Consider the following 20,482-nt stretch of genomic DNA (forward strand, 5'->3'; position numbering starts at 1 on the left):
AAAACGACAATATAACAGCAACAATGCAAATAAAAATGAATAAAAGAAATACTACTTAAAACTAACAGCAGCATACCTAACTAGCAACATTTTCCTCATTTTATTCCTCATCCTTTTGTTTTTAGTGAATATTATTGACACAGGATATCATATGCATAACAATAGGAGCTAAAAAGTTAAAGCCGCTCTTCTAAGGTATACGATTAATGAATTAACTGACACGAACTTGTATTTTTATTTGGCCACTAGATGGGGTTGTAACCGACCACCATCAGAGCACAGAGGTAAGAGCTGGTGCCAGTGAAAATAATCTATCTATTTTTGTCATTAGGCTGGACAGCGTATTTTATTTTATTTTTTACATTATTTCCATAAATATTAACATCCCACAGAATATGTAAATCATCTTTTTACAAAGGCTTTATGCTTTTCTCTATTTTAACACCAAAAAGATTAAATAAAATGTTGGTTACAAGAAACTTTCCACTTTTGTAAGTGTAATGAACACATTAAAGAAGAGGACAAAAAAAAGAAAGAAAATAGAACCAAAGACAAGCCGTTAAAGTTATAGTGAATGTTTAAACAAACACAGTGACTTGCTGATGTTTCTTGTTCGACAGATAAATGCACAAAGCTAAATAAATGTTAGAAAATACATTAAACCTCAAGCATGCAGTTTTTTTCTCAGTTGATTTAGACACAGAACTGGATCATCACTGGAGTTTAGAAGACTTTTTCAAATAGACACAAAATACCTTCAAAAAGCCTACAAACATATTCTTTACTACCTTCTTAAAAAACCTACAAAGTCCTTCTCCTTGGGAGTAAACCATAAACAAATAGGTAAATGTCATTTTTCTAAACCAATAAGAAGTTCTGCAGAATGAACTCTGTTAGGAGTTGAATGTGCTTTGGCCGGTCGTAGCCAGTGAAGCTTGGCATGCAGGTTATCCTGGACAATGCTCTCATTGTAAGCACAAAGGATGCTGCTTCTGTTAGGCAGGCCATTAGAAAAACAAGTCACTCAGAAGAACTGCAGGAGTGCGTGACGAAGAGAAAAGGCAAGCTAAGGAGGTCATTCCTGCCGTCACTGAGGTGATTGCTGTTTCAAACATGATGTAATCCCAAATTTCAGTTCAGTCTAAACCACTTCAGTCAGCGCAGGTATGGTTGCATTTTCTGTTTATTTAACAACAAAGTAAAGATTAAACAAAAACGGCTCAAATTCCTTTTCATCGTGATGGGACAGTAGTATTCAGAATATTCTGAAGGAAAAACATAAAGTTAATGCATTAGTATTTGGTATTATTTGCATATATGGTGTCTAGAAATAAGAAGATAAATGAGCATACTGAAAAATTTGCAAAAACTTACAATGAGCTGGAAGTTTGTTGAAGTCTCCATCAGCATTTGGGTATATGGATGCTTACAAATAACAGAGAATGGGACCGACTCATTGCATTCGTATCCCATCTCAGTGTACACATTCTCAAGATTCTTAACAGACGGCAGAGACAAAAAGACTAATTAGCAGGTCAGGAAACTTCAGTAATAAAAATAAAGACAATTCCTAGTGACCATTTTTGCATTGAAAACTTGCCAAAATGGACAGTAAAAGTAATCAGTATCTTCTCAATGTGTCTGATTCTAACCAAAAATCCAAGCCTGTTGGATAAGCATTTTACAGGATGTGGGAATAGAATTGGAGTATTCCTTAAATTTAACCTTTTACCTCTGCTTTTGTTACACAGAATTCAAGAAATTATTGTTGAAGTCAGCCTGAAGAGACTGATATTATCATGCTGCAGGGCAAAGCATTTTTATGTTTCAGATTGATGACAAACCTACTAAAGCAGCCTGGCTCAAAAGACCTGCCTGCTTCATTAACAATTCATTCTCTCCGTTGTTGCCTTCTAAATTAGGATTAGGCTAAATTTTGTACATTAATTTTACAACCACAATATTTATATTTAGTTATTAAATCCAATCTGGTGTTATGTGTGTTGTGAAAGTCTTCTGAAGAACTTTGGCTAAGTGAAGCTTGAATTGAACTGGAGATGCTAAACGAGGTCTACCGTTGCTCTCTGGGTAATTCGTCATTATTACAGATGTGACATGAATTGTGATCAAAATTCACATAACAGTGGAACACAGTTTCTTCCAAAACCTAAATATTAGTAATTTGCTATATTGAAATTCCTGAATACCTGTCTGTGTTGTTCGTAAGTCATGCTCCCTGCAGGAAGGGCGATGCCCCCCATCTTGGTGAGTTTGTGGCAGGCGACGTTAAGCAGAGCAGAAATGGGAACTTCCTCGTCCTTAAAAAAACTGCAAGACGAAAACAGAGCATCCTCCTCTTTGTAGTCTTCGGTGAACCTGAAGGTTGTGGGCTCTACGGTTTCTTCCGTGCCCGGCAGAGACTGTATTAAGAAACATTTATGTCGATTTAAGAAACGTGCGCGTCTCTGTAATTATTTTTGGCTTATATAAAATAATCTAACAAATAGCACAACGGCACATCTGGGTTTGATTTGACTCACTTTGCTTTTCATATACTCACATTTACGAGAAGGCTCAGTAGAGGCTGCTGGAGATGCTTCCCCAACACAACACTAAGTGCTCTGATAAAACCCTGTTTGGGGATTGGGCTGGCTGCAAAGTACTGCAGCATGGACAGATAATCCAGCAGAGGAGGAGAGAAGGAATGGTCTGCAAACATCTGGAAAAAGAACTACAACAGAAACAAATTGATACTCGTATCAATTAATAATTATTTCAGTCTTTTGCAGGTGTGTTAATTTGAAATGTAAACGTAAGACAAAACAAAAGTTCCACCATCCTTGTGTAATCGCCAATAGTAGATTATTAAAAACTGCAAAGGTTTAATTATTTAGGCTTCCTTGCAAATGTATCCGTACCCCTAGAACATTTTCACATTTTCATTGAGACTGGATGGAGAACACCTGTGAAAAATCAACACTGATAATGATGCTGCCGCCATCATGGCCACATTTCTACTATAGATTATGTTTGGCTAAAAGGTTTTATTCCGGTTTCATCTGACCGGCACACCTTTTTCCACGTTTTCTGTGTGCTCCGACATGGAGTCTGATGTAAGCAGCACATTTTTTGGCTTTTATTCAACAAACATTTACAAACATTTACCAATCTTTTATAAATGAAGTAAGATTACACACAGGTGAAATACATCTACTAATTGAGGAACTTCTGAGGGAAATTAGCTGTACTGGATTTTTCGTGACACACTTTTGATATTGTTCATTTGAAATTAGAATCACGCATTTTGTTTTTATCCCTTTCACAGTTATATGTTGGTCTGTCACGTAAAATTCAGCTGAAAAGACATTTAGGTTTATGGTGTGGACAAATCAAATTTCTTTTTAGATTAGAAATAAAGAAGTTGAACTCTGGCCTGTTACCTTCTGCAGGTTGCGTGAACGGTCGTAGGGGAGAGGCTCTAAAGGGTCCTCAGGGACCTTCTGGACGCTCTGACCAGAAAACCACAACTCTATCTGTCCAGAAGGAAAACGAAAAGCTGATCAACCAATCTATGAAACTCATTTCTGTGACAGCTTCTATTTACACATTAAAGGTTTATTTTTCTCACAAACAAACAGAACAGGGTTGGACATGTTATAAATCACACACACAAACACACACACATCAAATTAGTGTGAAATCTGCATTCTGGACAGATCCTAACCTGTAGGTACTGTTCCTCGCTTATATATCCAGTGTCATCAATATCTGTTTCCTTATATTGTTTCAGCAAATACAGCAGCTGTGACAGAGAGGGAAGCGGCCACGGGAGAGTAGCGCTGAGCAGAAAGCGCCGCCAGTCGATCAGCTCACATTCATCAGTTAGCAAAAAATTGATCTCTAACAGCTGAAAGCAAGAGACAGGACATGGCATTTATTGCTCATTCAAAAATAAAAAATAAAAAATTACGCTGTACTCACTGCTACACTTAAAAACTACCAAAAATAAAACATTACAAATGAGCAGAGATCAGAAACAGAAAATTCAAGGAGAAAGACCACCTCTGCTCTGGTCACTGAGAGCCTTGAACCTGCTGAATACCTGCATTTCAATCATATCTGTCCAGGCCTCAGGCACGATGCTCCTGCCTGAGCTGTTAGAGACCAAATCTTGGAAAAAATAAAAGAAGTCAGAGCTGGACATAAAGCCTAAAAGACAGAAAGAAGGGAAAAGGAATTATGGGTCGATGAGTGGGAAGAATAATAAACTTAGTAACAGTCCAATTAGTCTCTGGTGTACACATGAACCTGATGGAGCCATGTTGAACAGATGATTGAAGAGTGATTCCAACTGAGCAACCGTCAGTATGGACCGATTTGGTCTCTCCACAGGAGGTGGACGCGGGGGAAGAACCACACCCGGAACCAACAGACAATCTCCGTTCAAATAGAAGTCACGGTCTTCCTAAAGTACAGAACAAAAAAAAAAACGCTCTCAGATTTTACAATAACAGCACCCGAGCGTACTAAAAAGATTCAATGAAAGGCTTTACAAACCATCACCAGCTCGTACTGCAGCTTACTGGAAGCCTCTATGTGGTGGCGAACCACTTCTCCAAGCTGGTCAATACTGGAAACAGAAAAATTAAAACATTCTGTGCACAATACACGTTTAAAACACCGTGTAGCATTTAAGACCCCTAAATATTTTTCACATTTTATTACAACCACAATACTCATCTTAATGGGACTTTATGGAATAGACAAACACAAAGTAGTGAATAGTGGTGTGCATTTATGCTCACTCGGAATTGCTGCAGGTCTTTTGGGTCTATCTCTACCTGCTGCTCTGAAGAGGTCGAGCATTACATCTTTTGCCCATCCTCCACTGCACGATAGTTAAGGCTGAGTCAGATTGGATGGAGACCATCTCTGAACATCAATTTTCAAATCATGCCATATATACCGCATCTTACTGTATCTAGGTCAGGACTCTGACTGGACCTTGTCTGAGTCAGGTTTTATCTATATCTACAGCGCGCCAACACGGTTTGAAAATGATCAACAAACAATCCAGTTTCTATGAAGATACATCTTCAACATAAACGGATTTAACCACAATTATTTTCTAAATGTCCATGAACTAGTGACAGACATTTGTTAAGCATAGTTGGGCATTATGAGTTACATCAAACAGCTAAAAAAAACCCCAAAAAACTACAGTTTCTCTAACAGGTCAAATACAGAAGTTCAAACCCCCTTTACACTGTTTAAGAATACAAAAATGTTTCAGTACAACCAAAAATACTCAAATTAGGTTTACAGTGCTGACTGTAATCTACTGTGCTACTGAAGTTTGTGGTTGTAATGTAACAAAATAGGGAGAATTTTAAGAGATACGAATGCATTTGTAAATCACACGCTGTGTAGGGCTGCTGTACACACACATATGATCAAACCATACCAAAAGCTAATGTTTATATAATCATACCACTCCATTTCCGACAGATAGAATGATTCAAACTGCTTCTCCATTTTGTTAAAAGTCTCATGCACTTTGTTTTCCAGGGAGTTGACCATCGCCAGGCCGCGGTCTTTCACCAGCTCAAGACGAACCTTGATTGAATTTTCTACAAAACACACAGAAACAGGACGAATACCCAGCTAAACACTGACTAACAGAGTACTAAATACAATGTTATCTTGGTGCATAAAAGTAGCTGCATACAGGAACAGACGTTAACGCAACCCACTGCATGATAATATAAACACTTGGCTATATGTTGGTGGGACAGATAGTGTAGATGTACATACCCTCATGAGTCACAGCAGCTGTAAATTCTTTATATATTTTCTCTCTCATTTCTTGTTCTTGAGTTTTTTCTGGAGGTTTTGGGGGTGGAATCTCCACTACTGGTGGAGGTAATGCTATGGAAAGCAAAAGATTATAAAGGAGGGCTGATTAAAAAAAAAAAAAAAAAAAAATAGACAATTACAGCGCATATATGTCCTAAAGGTTGTTAAGTATCATGCCTGCTTGCTTTTTTTGTGACTGCTTTTCCTTTTTAGAACTTTTTGGACTTGTCTTCTTTGACACGGTCTCTTTTTCTTCTGCGACCTCTTCCGGCACTTCTGCCTCTCTCTGCTGGAATTCTACTGACACCTACACAATTGAAAGACCAGCAAGAGTCACTACAGCAAAAAGGTAGGTAATGTAATACATTTATAATACTCCTCAAGCTAACAAAAAACAACATTACCATGTCCTTGATAGTTTGAATAGCTTGAAGAGCCTCTTCATAGTCTCTTAAAAGTTTCCCCCGAAATAACTTGAAGAAACAACAAAAAGAATCAGTAGCTGCTGTGCTTATGGATCAGAATAAAGTACAACACTAAAAGTGACATTTACATTCTCTATCAGCTTAGAGGAAGACTTCGTGGGGTCAGGGGGTCTAATAAAAGTAGAAAACAATCAGGTGTACATAACGTTTAATAATTTATCACAAGTGTTTAGGTGAGCATCAACAGGCTTTTCAGAGGAAAACTGATGTACTTCTACTTACAGTTTTTTATCGCTCGCCTGGTCCTTCACACCAGTGCTCACTGGCTCCATACTAACAAAACACATTTTTAAGCAACTTTCATTCGCCTTTAGTAACTTTCCATCACATTTACCGACTTGTGTTCATTTCAATAACTAGACTAATATCAATGCAGTACAAAAGTATCGATACTCTTTAAATGTTTTTTTAGACTTTGTGTTGTGACAGCTTCAATATTCAATGCATTTTAAAGAGATTTTATGGGACAGATCAGGACAAAAACACATATAATAATGAGTTGGATGGAAAAGTCGTTTTTCTTTGAACAGAGAGTGTAAAAAGCTATTTTGGTCTCACCACAGATTTTCAATAACATTTTGGTCTAAGGATGTGTGATATGCAATAAAACTCATATCTGTTGTGATGGGTGGCAGTAGCAACATATATCACCATATGTTTTTGGTATAAAACGTACAATAGGAATGAAAAGAATTTCAATCGGAAGAAATTAAACAATCACATTTTGTCTGTAAATACGTTCTAACCAGAACTTCTAAGTTTTAGCAGTTTTAAGCCTCACCTCTTATAAATATAAATGTGTATTTATGGAATTTGTGTGTGCTGTTTGCAAATGTTTTGTTTTATGCTGCCTCCTGTTATTGCCAGGTCTCCCTTAAAATAAGATTCTTAATCTAAATGATAATGACTACCAGGGTAAATCAACGTTAAATAAATAAAAGATATATCTCTCTCGAGAAACATAATTTACTTCATAATTATACATTACTTAGTGCTGGTCAATGACATGACATCCTAATAAAATCCAGTGAAGTTTCAGGTTATAACTTGGGAAAATTTGGAAAAGCTCCAGAGGAATGGATGCTTTTTTGCGAGGCACTGTATTATGAAGGTTCTTACGTGTTGTCCTGATCTTCAGCTCCAGTTTCTTTCAGCAGTGTGATAGTGAAATCTTTGGGAGATATCCTAAGTGGTATTTGTCTGTTCATGCCCCAGTAGTAGACCTCCAGGGTACAGAGTGTTTCACGGAAACGGTTCATTTCTGTCTGTAGGACACAACCAAGGAAATGCTGGGATTTCAGCGTTTCTGTAACATCAAACCATAAGCTGAACAGGTTTAGCAAGTTACCTGTATTATCATAGAGTAGTGGTTGATGAGCAACGCTGATTGCTCCTCCAGCCATCCATCATACATGAAAGCCGACCTCTCCTGCTTGTCTTCTTCTTTACGCTTGTCGGTAATGTCCCACAGGCGTTCCTGCAGCTCCTGAATATACATCGGATCCATTCAGTTTGTTATTTTTATCCTTTTTTTAAATGACGGGCACATAATCTGTTTGTTCCTTTTGCATCACAGTACAGCATATTCTAATGTAGTCTTACATCCAGCCTCAGATGAAGCTCCGCTTTGGTCTCCTCGTCTTCTCTCATGTCGTCTGGTACGCTGTTGAAGACCTTCTGCCACTGAGAAACTAACTCCTGCTTCAAGTCAGGGCAAGTCAGAAAGTGGTTGTATCTTTCTCTGAAGAAGTGTCACAGTTTTACAATACAATTAGAGAAATTTACATTAACTGCAAAATGCTTTGGAGAAAAACTCACCCATAAACACTTTCAAAGCCCTTTTCTGTGCACCCACATTAGAACACATAACATTTATGCCTATTCTGACATGAAACAACCAGGAGATCGTGTTTTAAAAGTGCAAAACAAATCTAGAAACTGAAGAATTAGAACTGAAATGATTATCATCTAAATCATGATGAATTGATTATTGCAAAAATCGTCAACTAATTTAGCAATCAATTAGTAGTTAACTGGTGCATAGTCTTGAAAAAGGGCCATATTCTGAAAGAACATATTCAGCGCAGTGTATAAGCCAAAACTGTAGTGAAATACTATATATAGTTATGCATTTGAATTATTTATTTATTTGCATTTATTAATGTATTTTTTAAATACTGGCTTAGAAGAAAAATCTGCAGAATGTGTCCGTTTGTTATCCAAATAATCAATTAATCATCAGAATAATCATCAGATTAATTAATAACTAAAACTAAAATCATTAGTTGCATCTCTAAAAGGAATAAAACTATTCTACAAGCTGTTGCTGGCTGAACTTGGATCCAGATGTGTTTGGTTTAACTGAACAATCGATTCTTATTAGCTTGGAAAATGGAAAGCTTCACACAAAGGGCAGTAGGTGCTTCGAGTTGAAACCTAGAAACCAAAAGGCTGAACGTGATACCTGATTTTGAAGAGGTGGCGATCAATAAGAGTGAGCTGTAAACGCAGCTGCTGCATTACATGCTTTATGCCGTTTACATAAGACTGACAGACATCTTTCCAGTGTGAACACAGGTACTCAGGTACTTGCTGGAGAAAGATAATAAGGGGAAAATATGAACTAAATCAACAGGAGTGAAGGAGGATAGTAACAGCAAAACAGGTAAAAGATGAATATCAGTTACAATACATATAGGAGAATAGAAGTCTATGAAAGAAGTCAATAAAATACCCAGAAGTTTGTGGCTGTAACCAGACAAAAAGTCTGTAAAGAGCTTTGCAAGGTACTACAGATGTTACAAGGTGGCTAAAATGAATCCATTTTCTGTAATATATGCAGTAGACACAACTAAATGTTGAAGAGAATAAACAGTTTTGCAGGTATTCAAAAACCCCATAAGCAAATAAAGCATGTAAATAAAAACAGCATATCTTACTGGAGACAAAGGCTCATTTACGTAGAGCGGATTTAATGCGAATGATCCTGGCGGTTGGGTGCTGTCGTTGAGTCCGTCAATAGACCCAGTGGACGATAACACAGTGTCAGAAAACCCTTTTCATCACACAGAAATGTGCAAGTTAACTTTAAAACAAGGTATGATTCAAAAGCAGCTGATCAATTCATGTCTTAATGAATGGTTTTAGATCAAGAGTACAATCTGACTTGTGTCTTTTCCCCTCCTGAGGCTGGAGAGGGACCTTGTAGAACCCCTTCTCTCTATGCTTCTTGTGCTGTCCGACATATCTTCACCAAGATCAACGGCGACTAATGAGGGAATTAATTGCAACAACTGAATTAGTATTGCTCAGTAAAAAATGTTTGACAAGTATAAATTCACTTTAAAATAACTGTATAAGGCGTGATTAAAGAACAGCTGATCAAATCATGTCTTAATACTTTTAGATCAAGAGCAAAAACTCATTTGAATCTCTTCCCCTCTTTCTATCCATATTCACACTAAATAAAATCCTTGTGGAGTTCCCCAGGGTTATATACTGGGTACTCTCCTCTTCAATATCAACATAATTTTATCCTTTGAAATTTTGCAGAATAAAAATGTTAATCATGCTGATGAAACACAACTATATATTAGCCTATTACCAGAAGACTCTAGTCTAGTTTAAAAATAATATCCTCTTTGCTGATGCCTACTCTTAAACCAATTTTTATTTATTTATTTTTTTATCTTACTGATTTGATGTGTTGTACTACATTTTTGTTTTTATATTAGCATTTTGAATTGATTTTGGCTGATAGGTGCTATATATAAATAAAGCTGCCTTGCCTTGCTTTGCCTTAAAGATGGAGCTGGATCTCCTCCTTGGTAGGTAATCTAACACACCATCTTCAGAAGAATGAAACCCAGCACCTAATAAGGGGACCAATCACAAGATTTGAGTAAATATTGTATTCCTGCACATTGTGACAAACACAAATTAACTTCAAAATAACTGCATGAGGTGATCAAATCATGTCTTAAGAGAGAAATCTCACTGGAGTCTCTTCCCCGCCTCATGGCTCTAGAACTCCTTCTTGTTTCCAGACCTTTTGGGATTTCCTCTTCAGCCGGAGCTACTGAGGGAATTAATTGCAAGGTTTCATTAAATGCTATATGTAATCCCATCAGTAAAACATGATGACAAATTCATATACAAATGTCTCTGTACTTAAGCAGTGAAAACCTTATCAGTGTTTAAAAGCAAGGAGGTTTCTTTGAATTATAGTATTCTAATTGTTTAATTATTTGGAATAACTGACAAATTACCTGACTTTAACAGCTAAACATCAAAATGGCAAAAAAAAAAAGTCACCTTCTTCTTGCTCTTTCATAACCTCACACAGGGCAGACTCCACTTTGCTATAAAGTTCCCCCTCGTCCACATCAGCGTTGACATTAACCAAAATGTTTTGCTTCTCACCATACCACTTCTCTAGCTCTGGCCAGGTTTCCTGAAAAGCTGCAATCCTTCCATAAAAAAAATAAAAAATAAAATCAAGTTCAAACCTTGAGATTACAGTCATGCAGGACAAGAATTCAATCCAGCGGTATTCCTGCCTGATCACGTTGTGCTACCTGTACAAAACATTGTACTACCTGTGTGTAATGTGTGGAGACCACCTGATGGTGGCTGCTGGCTGGGAGGGTGCGGCGGCGGCAGCAGCAGCAGCATCTTTAGATATTTTGGGACGAAAATGACCACATGAGCACCAAAGAACATTTAGCTTGTTCTTGTTCATAACACAGAGCAAAATGCCCCAGTCACAGCATTATACCTTTATCAGAGGATGCCCTTCTAATCACACACTCATCAGATATATCCAGCAGAAGAGCCACGTCCAGCACAGGCAGAGTAGGTGTTGGTGGTTTGAGGAGCTCTGGATTAGGAACAAGTTCAAATGTGTTGACTTCAGTGCTCTGTTCTTCTTCCACAAACCCACCCAAAGCTTTCTCCAGCAATTGGGCTTGAGTGATGTTACTTGGAAAGCCATCCAGGATCCAACCTGTCTGAGCTGGAACCTGACTGATAGGAAGAAATCAGCAGTTTTAGTGTTTGTTGTTAATCTACGTCAATAGAAACCAACCATTTAGTTCAATACAACAAATGACCAATTGATAAAATATGGTACAATTAAATCAACTGAACTTGTACAGTCATTTTCCAGTCATACTGATCGCTCAAAGTGCTTTATACTAGAGCCACTTTCATCCATATATATATATATATGCAGATCGGTGCCTCACCCAGACGCACATGTGACAAGAGAAACCTGGAACTGAAAACCTGTCAATTGCAAGACAACTACCCACTGAACCACAGTCAACCTACTTAGGACAGCTGACCTGCCTAAACCATGCAAAACAGTATTCGTCATCATTACCTGATTGCTTCAACTAAAATGTCCACTATCAGCTCATTTGGAATGGCATTTCCTTTCCTCAGCTCCCTTTCTACTGACGCTGCAATCGAGGCCATCTGCATAAACACATAACAGAAAGTGAAAATAGACATGTTTCATTACAAGCAGATGTTAGGTCTGGAATAATTATGCCTAAAATGTATTCATTTGAATATTATGATTCTCAAAGTCTCTTTGTTATGTTACTAGTTAAAAAAAAAAAAAAAAATCTCAGTAATACCAGTGAGTTCAATGTAATGTGTGATGCATAAAGGAATACAAAATTAAGACAGTGTATTAAAATTTCATTATGAGCATCCCTGAACACTCACTTTGTTAACACATTCTTTTTTTTCTTCTAGTTTGCTAGAATCTGAGGAAGGAAGAAAGAAAGATTTGATTTTAACAACACATTTATTTTTCAATAAAAATACATTTTAATATGGTTTACTTCAACATTCACGCAAACATTGAATTGAAAACTAGCTTTCTAGCAGCCACAGAGACCACGACATTATTAAAGCACCACAAAGATAAAAATTCAGTTAAGTTATTCAACATTGAAAAAAAAACATGCACTCTGCCTTTACTCTGTTTTTTACCATCAGAATAAGCATCCTGTCGACTTTTCCCCCCAAAATACAATTTAATTTATTTCTTCTGTTAATATAAATGGAAAATGTTGCCTGTCCAACAGGAAAATTCAATAAATTGCACCTACTGGCTTTCTTTTTTGTATAACCTGCACCAAATATGAAAGCCACCTCAGACCAATAAACACCACATTTTTTAAAAACATCTTCCAACAACAACAAAAAAAACAATAGTGAAAGTCATGTACATTCAAGAAACATGTAGTTTCTATTTCTTCACAAAAAGGACATAATTCTTTTGTATCTTTCCTAAATTTAGACACAAAAGTGTTAACACTCACACCACCGTGAAATATCGTCCAGTGAAAGTCGGCCGCCCTCTTTACTCAAAGGCAAAGAAAGAGAGAAAGAGACAAACAAAGCAAAATAAAGGTAAATAAGCAGCTTCAGTAAAAATAATACCAATTTTACTTAGTCCCAGGGAAAAGCATTTTTATACATCTTCAACTTTTTTTATATGAAGGAGAACGTGAAAAGTAAATAGTAAAACTGAACTTCCTTCCACTTCACAATTATGCTCTACTTGATAGTGGTCTATCACATAAATGCCAATGAGATGCACTAAATTTGACTCTGCAGCATGCCAAAATTGTGAAAACGTTCCAGGGGTATGAATAGTTTTGCAAGAGACTATGCAGAAAAAAAACAGCTTCAATAAACACCTGACGGAACTGGTGTGGGGGATTTAGAAAACGGCTCGCTCTCCTTCTCCTCCTGCTGATCTGCAGCCTATATAGTTGGGTAAAAAAAAAACAACAACAAAAACATCTGCTTTAAACTTTGAACTAAGATCGACAACTAAGATTAAATGGTAAATCAGATGCAGGTTAAAAAGCCTTGAGACAGAAATTCCAGCACTATAATTTACCTTCTCTCCTTCTCTAACAGACCTCAGCGCCTCTTCAACCAGTGTGTCAGGCGACAACACAGTGACGCCATGTGCTGTGCAGGAAACATTAACTTTATATATTTCAACAGTTTTAGCAAAGTAGAAATTACAAGGGCTAAACACTTTTAATGTGTGGACTTTAAAAGACATTATTTTATATATATATATATATATATATATATATATATATATATATATATATATATATATATATATATATATATATATATATATATATATATATATATATATATATATATATATATATATAATTTTATACCTTCAGCAATCTTGGCCAGAGATGTGGTCTTGCCTGAGGTAGCCTTGCCCAGGACGCAGGCCTTGATACGAAAATCTCTTTTCTTTAAAGATTTTAAACCTTCAGCAATCTTGGCCATACATTTGCTCTTGCATTGGCAAACCTTGCCCTGGATGCAGGACTTGATAGAAAATAGAGGAGTGGTCGTGGCCGGTTCCACAACGGTTGGATGAGCAATATTTTTAATTCGATGGATAGCATATGCGAGAATGTCGTTGGAGCTCGGTGGTAACTTTGTTTCTTCTATATCCTTTGACCACATCCACACACCAACCATATTCTTAAAAATAAAACAGAATTAAAAAAAAAAAAGAACAGCCATGTGTTATTTTCGGCAAAGCACACCGGCTGAATTTAAAAGTAGTGAAGTAAAGGTTCATACTCACAGTGTATTCATCATAATCCAGGTTGTTGAGTACCTCTTCTTTCTTAACCTCCGAGGGGCTTAATGCTGCCAAGAATCCAATCTCTGGCTCAATGTCTTCCTGTGGCTCGTAGAAGGGAACACCCTGAATGAACAGTTCCTTCCACTCTTTATACTTCTTCTCTGGAACAAGACTGGAAATGACGGCATGAAAAATGTCAAGAAGCAAATGTAGACTTTCAATTGTGGATACAATTAGACCACAGATCTGAAAAATGGCTTCAGGGTCACACATCACTGTACAATATCAAAACAGAATTTAAGTGTTTCATAAATAGATTTATTGATTAAACAGTTTAAAAATATATTTTTAAGTTAAATATTAACACAAAGTACCTAGAAGGATAATTGTTGAGCTGGCCGCTATGAGACTCTCATACAATAATCAGCTATTATGGGATTTAGATCAAAATTCTAAACAAATTATAAAATGACCAAATTCCCCTTATTACAAATGTTATTTTAACTGCTAATAAAATAATAATTGCAGTCATAAGCATGTTAGCGCTTATGAATAGATCTCTTTTTTTGATACATTGGCTGAATCCAAATACAAAATAAACCTCCTACGTTTAGCAGCAATTTTTGGCCTGACAAGCTCATTGAACAGAATATTATTGCATTTTGCTGCTCCAGAAGTATTTCCAAAAAGCTGAATTAGACTTTTTTGTAAACGGGGGAAAAGTTGAGTAAAGCTTTTTTCGGCCTGCGGACCGATAGTGTGCAGCAACAGATGCATTACTCGAACAGACTCTTGTTAATTTTCCAAACATGCTGTATTTTATTAAATGAACAAACACCATAATGGCATCACTACGAATCATGCTGAAGTCAATAAGAATATCTGTAGGATTTGAACTTTTACTTACTCAGTTGCGTCTTTCAGATCATTAAGTTGCGAAAGCAGAAACATGTATTCAACTTAGGGTCCTTTTCACAAAAAAGCAATTTTGTTTTGTCTATCATCAGACTGAGAGATCAACTTGAAAATAAGTATCCTACTGACAGCTAGGGGTGCACTGATGCATCGCATTTCTAAAAGCGAGGATGTCACGTACTTCTCTGTGATATGGCGATATTCTCCGGCTGTGATTGCCATGTCCACCATCTGTCCCAAAATCTCTGAGCAGATGCCGTAGTGCTTCAAGTGTTTTTCGAGAGCACGCTCTGCAGCTACCATCTTGCAAAATTCAATCTCCTTTTCGATCTCTTCTGCTCGAGCCAATTTGGCATGCTCAGCCAGAACCTGCACCAGGTCCAGGCAAAAGCAAGGATTTAGTAGAGATAGTATGGCAAAAATCTTTATGTTGCTGTTGGAACTAATTAAGACAATAATGAATTCTGACCTAAATATTGTAATCTGTCAACGCCATTCTTTACTTTAATAATTATTGCTTACCCACGCTTGGAAAAATATCTATCTTACCAAATTCTTTTGTTCATAACACCAAACAACACAACCACACTTTAACTCAAAGCAACCAAAACCATACCTTTCCTTGAAATCCCTATGGAAACACTGCATAAACACAAAATCTCACTTATTTTTTGTTGGGTTTTGAGTGCAAATATCTTTGTACGCTTGAAATAACACAAAGCTAACTTACAAGTCACTTTATTCTAAGCAAGCTACAGAAGCTTGTTTAAAGCTAATAATTTGCTAACATTGTTGACAAAGTACTAGTTCCACTGGCAGATTATTTCACTTATATTAACACATTTTTCCCATGTTATCAGGGAAATAGTCTGCCAGTGAAACTATAGTACTTTTTAATCTGTGGTCAAGAAGTCTTTATTTAAAGCAAGCCCATATATCTTGATGAAAACTTACTTTTAAGTTAGCTTTGTCTTTTTTCAAGTGCATACAGATATTTGCTCTAGAAACCATACAAAAGTACTTGGAAAGATTTTGCTTTTGCAGTGACCACCCAAAGAATGACTGAATATGCTTCTCACCGCCTCCTTGTCCAGAGCTTCCCTAAAATCCTTTTCTCTCTGACGCCTGTACTGCTCCTCTCTGAACAGGCGATTCTCCAAAATCACCTCTTTCTGCCTCCGTATCTGCATCAGTTGTTCAGCCAAACGCTGCTCCTGCTGCGTCTGGCGAGTCAGACGACGCACCATTTGCTCTTCAAGCTGCGCCTCCTGAAACAGAGGTTTAGAACCAGAGTACAGGACAACGTGATTGAGGATATCTACTTTCCTCAAACAAATTGGCTGATATGCGAAATTCCTACGCCACAGAAACGGAGGCCACTGTGAGTATTTGTTCCTGTTGGGAATACATAACTTCACAAAGTTTTACCTGCTGAGATTCACGCGCTTTATACTGCTCCATCAGAAATCTGTCTACTCGTTTTTGTCTCTCCTCTCGAGCCACAGCGCTCTCCTTCAGCTGCTGCCGGATGCCCTGTATGTACTTGGTATTGGACTGTAATGCCACTTTATCTGGTTTATCTGCAGGGACTTCGGTCTCCTGTATGACGGCACTAAGGGAAGAGTCTACAGGGATGGATTGGTCACTGGGGCTGAAAATAATAAATATAAAAGATAAGTAGACAACTCTACAAACAGAACCATTTGAATAAAATAGTGTCAAATGAATGTAATATTGTTTTCATTAACTTTTCCATTTTCTCTTACCTTGACAAGGTCACATAACTAGATTTAGCAAGTTTGTGCTGTTTTTCCTCAAATATGGCTATTTCAGCCTGGACCATCTGCACAAGCAAAGCAGTTGGAAAAGCAGAACAATTATCCCAGAAACCTATTCTCAAAAACAACAATAACCGTCCTTTTGCAAAATGAAAAGATTCACATAAATGCTTGTATCTTGATCAAACCTGAACTTCTTTTTCTCTGAGCTGCTCCTGCTTCCTTTTTTTCCTGAGATCTGCATTTGAGTGCAGTGGCTTTAGCAGCTTCGTATTGGTCAGAATCAAGTCATCGAACTTCTGAAGGCCACCCTGCAACTCACAAATTTCCTCACATATTGATGATTGCATTATCAGGCGTCTGAGGACCATGTGTATGTTTTCCACAAACCCAGGTATATTTAGGTTAAACTGAATAGAAGAGTACAAATTTTGTACTTTATTTTCCATATTTTTTTACCTTCTCGCTCTTTTCTAGTTTTCTCTCATCTTGGATTTTGGGTAGCTTCGTTTGTCGAAGAGGTGGGATCTCCTTAGACAAATCATCCGGTTGGTGGTCTTTACCTTCATTATCCTGAGTAATTTCCGGAAGACCCTGGTCTGCTTTGGCTGACACCGCCGGAGGACGTTGCTGTATAAAAGAAAAGATACTTTTTACATTTTTTGTCACAATATCAACTATCAATCTACTAATTTTGAATTCAAATGGAAAGGTAAAAGTCAGCTGAGTGCTGGTAAAGAGCATATTAACCACAGACACTAGCCTCTAACCTCTGGTACTGCAAAATACCTTACACATTTATTTAATGTTCTTACATTGGAGTGGATTTCAGACTCCCTTTTCTGCAGGGTGGGCAGCTTCACCACCCGGCTGATTCCTGCAGGCTTCTTCTCTTCTAGTGCGACGTAGAGCTGGTAAAGAAGGTTTGTGGCGACACCGTGCTTCTCCTTCATCAGATCTTGGGCTGTGCTCTTATTGAAGCTGACCCCCAGAAGCTTAAAACTTGGCTCAAGCCGAGAAAAGTTATTGGCTTTGGCGTTGGAGGAACTAAAATAAAAAAAAATGTGATTTAATGATTGCTGAACACTTTAAATTTGTTGGCAAACAGTATGACGTTGAATTTGGTATTTGATTAGAAACCTTCAGTTCAGTACTGGGGCTAAGGTTTATTTCATTGCTTTTGAAGAATCTGGACTTCATTTTACCACCTACTTTAAAATCTACCATGGTCAAACTGGGGCTGAATGATTCTACATCAAGCTGTGTTGTGATTTCATGTGAGAGACCAACACAAAACAGCACAAAGTTGTGAAGTTACTCTTTTAAACAGCAATGTGTAAAGTTTAGTGTTCTTCTATGTTCCTCCCCTTTTACTTTGACATTCTTAAATAAAATCCAGTTAAACCAACTCTTATTTTTTCAGAAGTTGCCTAATAAAGTAAATAAGAGCACACCTGTATATAATTTTATCCCAGTATAATTCCGGTTGCTCTATGAAGGCCTCAGAGGTTGAGTTAATGAATAAACAGCATCATTAAGACCAAGGAGCCCAACAGACAAGTCCGTGGTAAAGTAGTGGAGGCATTCACAGCAGGGTTAGGTTATAAAACAATCTCGTAAGTTTGACCATCTCACAAAGTACACTTTCATGCATCATCTTTGAACTGGAAAGAGTAGGACAGAGTATGGTATGGCAGCTGCACTGTTGCAGATAGGGAGAGGCTCCAGACAGGGCATAAAGGCAGCTCAGAGGGTTGTTGTCTCCCCCTCTTCCCTCTCTGATGGACATTTACACCTTCAGCTCCCCCACTAGAGCTATACCCATCACAGAGGATAGCTCCCAGCCTTGCTGTTTGACCTGCTGCCCTCAGGGGGCGCTACAGATGCATCAGAACAACAGCAAACTCAAAAACAAGTTCATCCTGAAAGCTATTAATACTCAAAGCTATGTGCTAGTCACATGGTGGTTATATGTACATGTATGTATGTATGTATGTAATACCACCATATTTATGTCGATATTTTATATCTTAAACTCTCTGCACTGTTTTTGGAGTTGGTTTTAATCTCATTGTACATGTGTATAAAAACAAGAAATGATAATTGTCATTCTAATAAGCATGTGAGTTGGCCTACCACATATAATTACAATTAAGTAAAGTTTACATTGAACTTTTGAAAGGTGCTATATAATCACTAGTTTCACAATATGGAACTTACTCGCTTTTCAGAAACATATGAAAATCCTCCTGCATCTGATATTTATGAAGTATCTCTCCGAATAGGTAGCCATTTGAGAAATCCTTGGAAACGTTCCTGGCGTCTAAGAACAGTCAGCAATCATGGTGTCATAAACTTTGATAAATTATAAAGTTCAGAAAGTTCTGTGCTCAGATATTCACAATTCAAATCTAAGACATCAAAACCAAAGACACAGTTGTGCCATGCCTTTAAAACTTAATGTCAATTTTTTTTTTTACAAAATGCTAAAAATGTACGAAGCACTTTCACCGCACAACTCCATTGAGGTATTTATTGCGTTAGCGTTAGCCTAATGAAGCTAGCTCTGGGAGGATTGTGTTAATTTACACTTACCTACGGTTTCAGAGAGCCTTAGTTCACGGTTCAGCCACGAGCACAAAATATCTGACATTGTCTCTGATGAATAAATATCACCTCATAAGGAACTAAATGAGAAATGTCTCCTTTTTAGATAATATAATCGTTGCAAAATTCAACACCGAAGGAAACTTCAGTTTCACCTTGTTGCCATGGTGATATGTAAACAGCGTTACCAGGAGGTCTATGACGATGACGTTGATAAAATATATTGAAGAAATGCGGAAAAAGTTGAAGGGGAATTAATACTTTCGCAATGTAATGCATACGTAAATAACATTTTATTTTAAGAGTACTTTCATCTGTCACAAATCTAATTTCTAGCAGGTCCAGGTTTTGTGGGAAATTCTGTTCCCCTGTAAAAAAAAAAAAAATCTGTTCCCCCTGTGTCGGGAGCGCGCACTGCAGCCAAAGAGGTGGTCTTGTGCGAAAAAATTAAAAATAAATTTTAGTAAATTACTGAAAATGTTCGTTCCCTGTTTTGACAAACAGAAATAAGACTGACTTGATCTAATCTGGTGAAATAGAAAATAAAACTAAAGTTGGGCCAATCTACAGGTACAGCTAAAGAAATTGAATATTGCAAAAATATTTGTCAATTTTAGAAAAAGAAAATCATATATTGTACAGATTAATTATACTCAAATTGAAATACTTCCAGCCTTTATTTCTTGTTATTTTGATGATATTGGTTCATTGAAGCAGATAAAGTTAAGCGTTTACATAAAGCTTGACAGAAGAAGAAACAAAGGAATGCTCTGAAATTTCCAACCAGATGGCTGTGGACTTCAATAAACACAGTGGACCTGCACCAACTGGTCCCCAAATCTTCACTAAGTTTGAAACTTACACTGGACTTCACATGAAGTGAATTCTGTGCATCTCCACTCTTCCTCTATACTGTGGTACCTTGATTTCCAAATGAAAAGTAATCTTTACCTTCATCTAAAAACCTACCACACTTTTTCCTCCCACCTAACTTTCAGTAAATAAGCTTAAACAACCAGATCTTTAGCAATAACCTTTTGTATTGACTGTCTTCTGGACGTTTGTCTCCTCAGCAGCCTACTGGTCCAGCCTGAAACCATTGGAGGCTCAGAGAAGCTTTGCAAATGTTTTGAGTTAATTAGCTAATCGAGGTGTGTTGCATACATATATTCATACATACATTCAGATTAAAA

The 20,482-nt window shown here is 37.2% G+C and overlaps 1 protein-coding gene across 1 annotated transcript; it reads right to left on the reverse strand.

Annotated features, from left to right (window-relative positions):
* Positions 1-318: 318 nt before the first annotated feature.
* Positions 319-20,463, reverse strand: spef2 (sperm flagellar and cilia associated 2). Its single transcript, XM_088008451.1, has 35 exons — positions 19,278-20,463; positions 18,903-19,005; positions 17,498-17,729; positions 17,152-17,312; positions 16,871-17,018; positions 16,671-16,738; positions 16,333-16,555; positions 15,984-16,172; positions 15,086-15,273; positions 13,990-14,161; positions 13,565-13,883; positions 13,090-13,337; positions 11,725-11,819; positions 11,119-11,366; positions 10,940-11,015; positions 10,640-10,810; positions 8,806-8,964; positions 7,944-8,082; positions 7,690-7,827; positions 7,461-7,606; positions 6,564-6,614; positions 6,410-6,452; positions 6,261-6,329; positions 6,014-6,163; positions 5,815-5,962; positions 5,492-5,630; positions 4,558-4,630; positions 4,309-4,465; positions 4,103-4,209; positions 3,725-3,907; positions 3,441-3,533; positions 2,561-2,731; positions 2,208-2,420; positions 1,375-1,497; positions 319-1,265 (listed from the first exon to the last, which is right to left on the reverse strand). Exons 1-35 carry the CDS (start codon positions 19,333-19,335, stop codon positions 1,233-1,235), a joined length of 5,034 nt encoding a protein of 1,677 aa, XP_087864577.1. The 5' UTR covers positions 19,336-20,463; the 3' UTR covers positions 319-1,232.
* Positions 20,464-20,482: the final 19 nt, after the last annotated feature.

The sequence above is a fragment of the Poecilia mexicana genome, unplaced genomic scaffold (assembly GCF_051168715.1).
Source record: "Poecilia mexicana isolate PSO_F unplaced genomic scaffold, ASM5116871v1 scaffold_9, whole genome shotgun sequence".
NCBI classification, from domain to species: domain Eukaryota; kingdom Metazoa; phylum Chordata; class Actinopteri; order Cyprinodontiformes; family Poeciliidae; genus Poecilia; species Poecilia mexicana.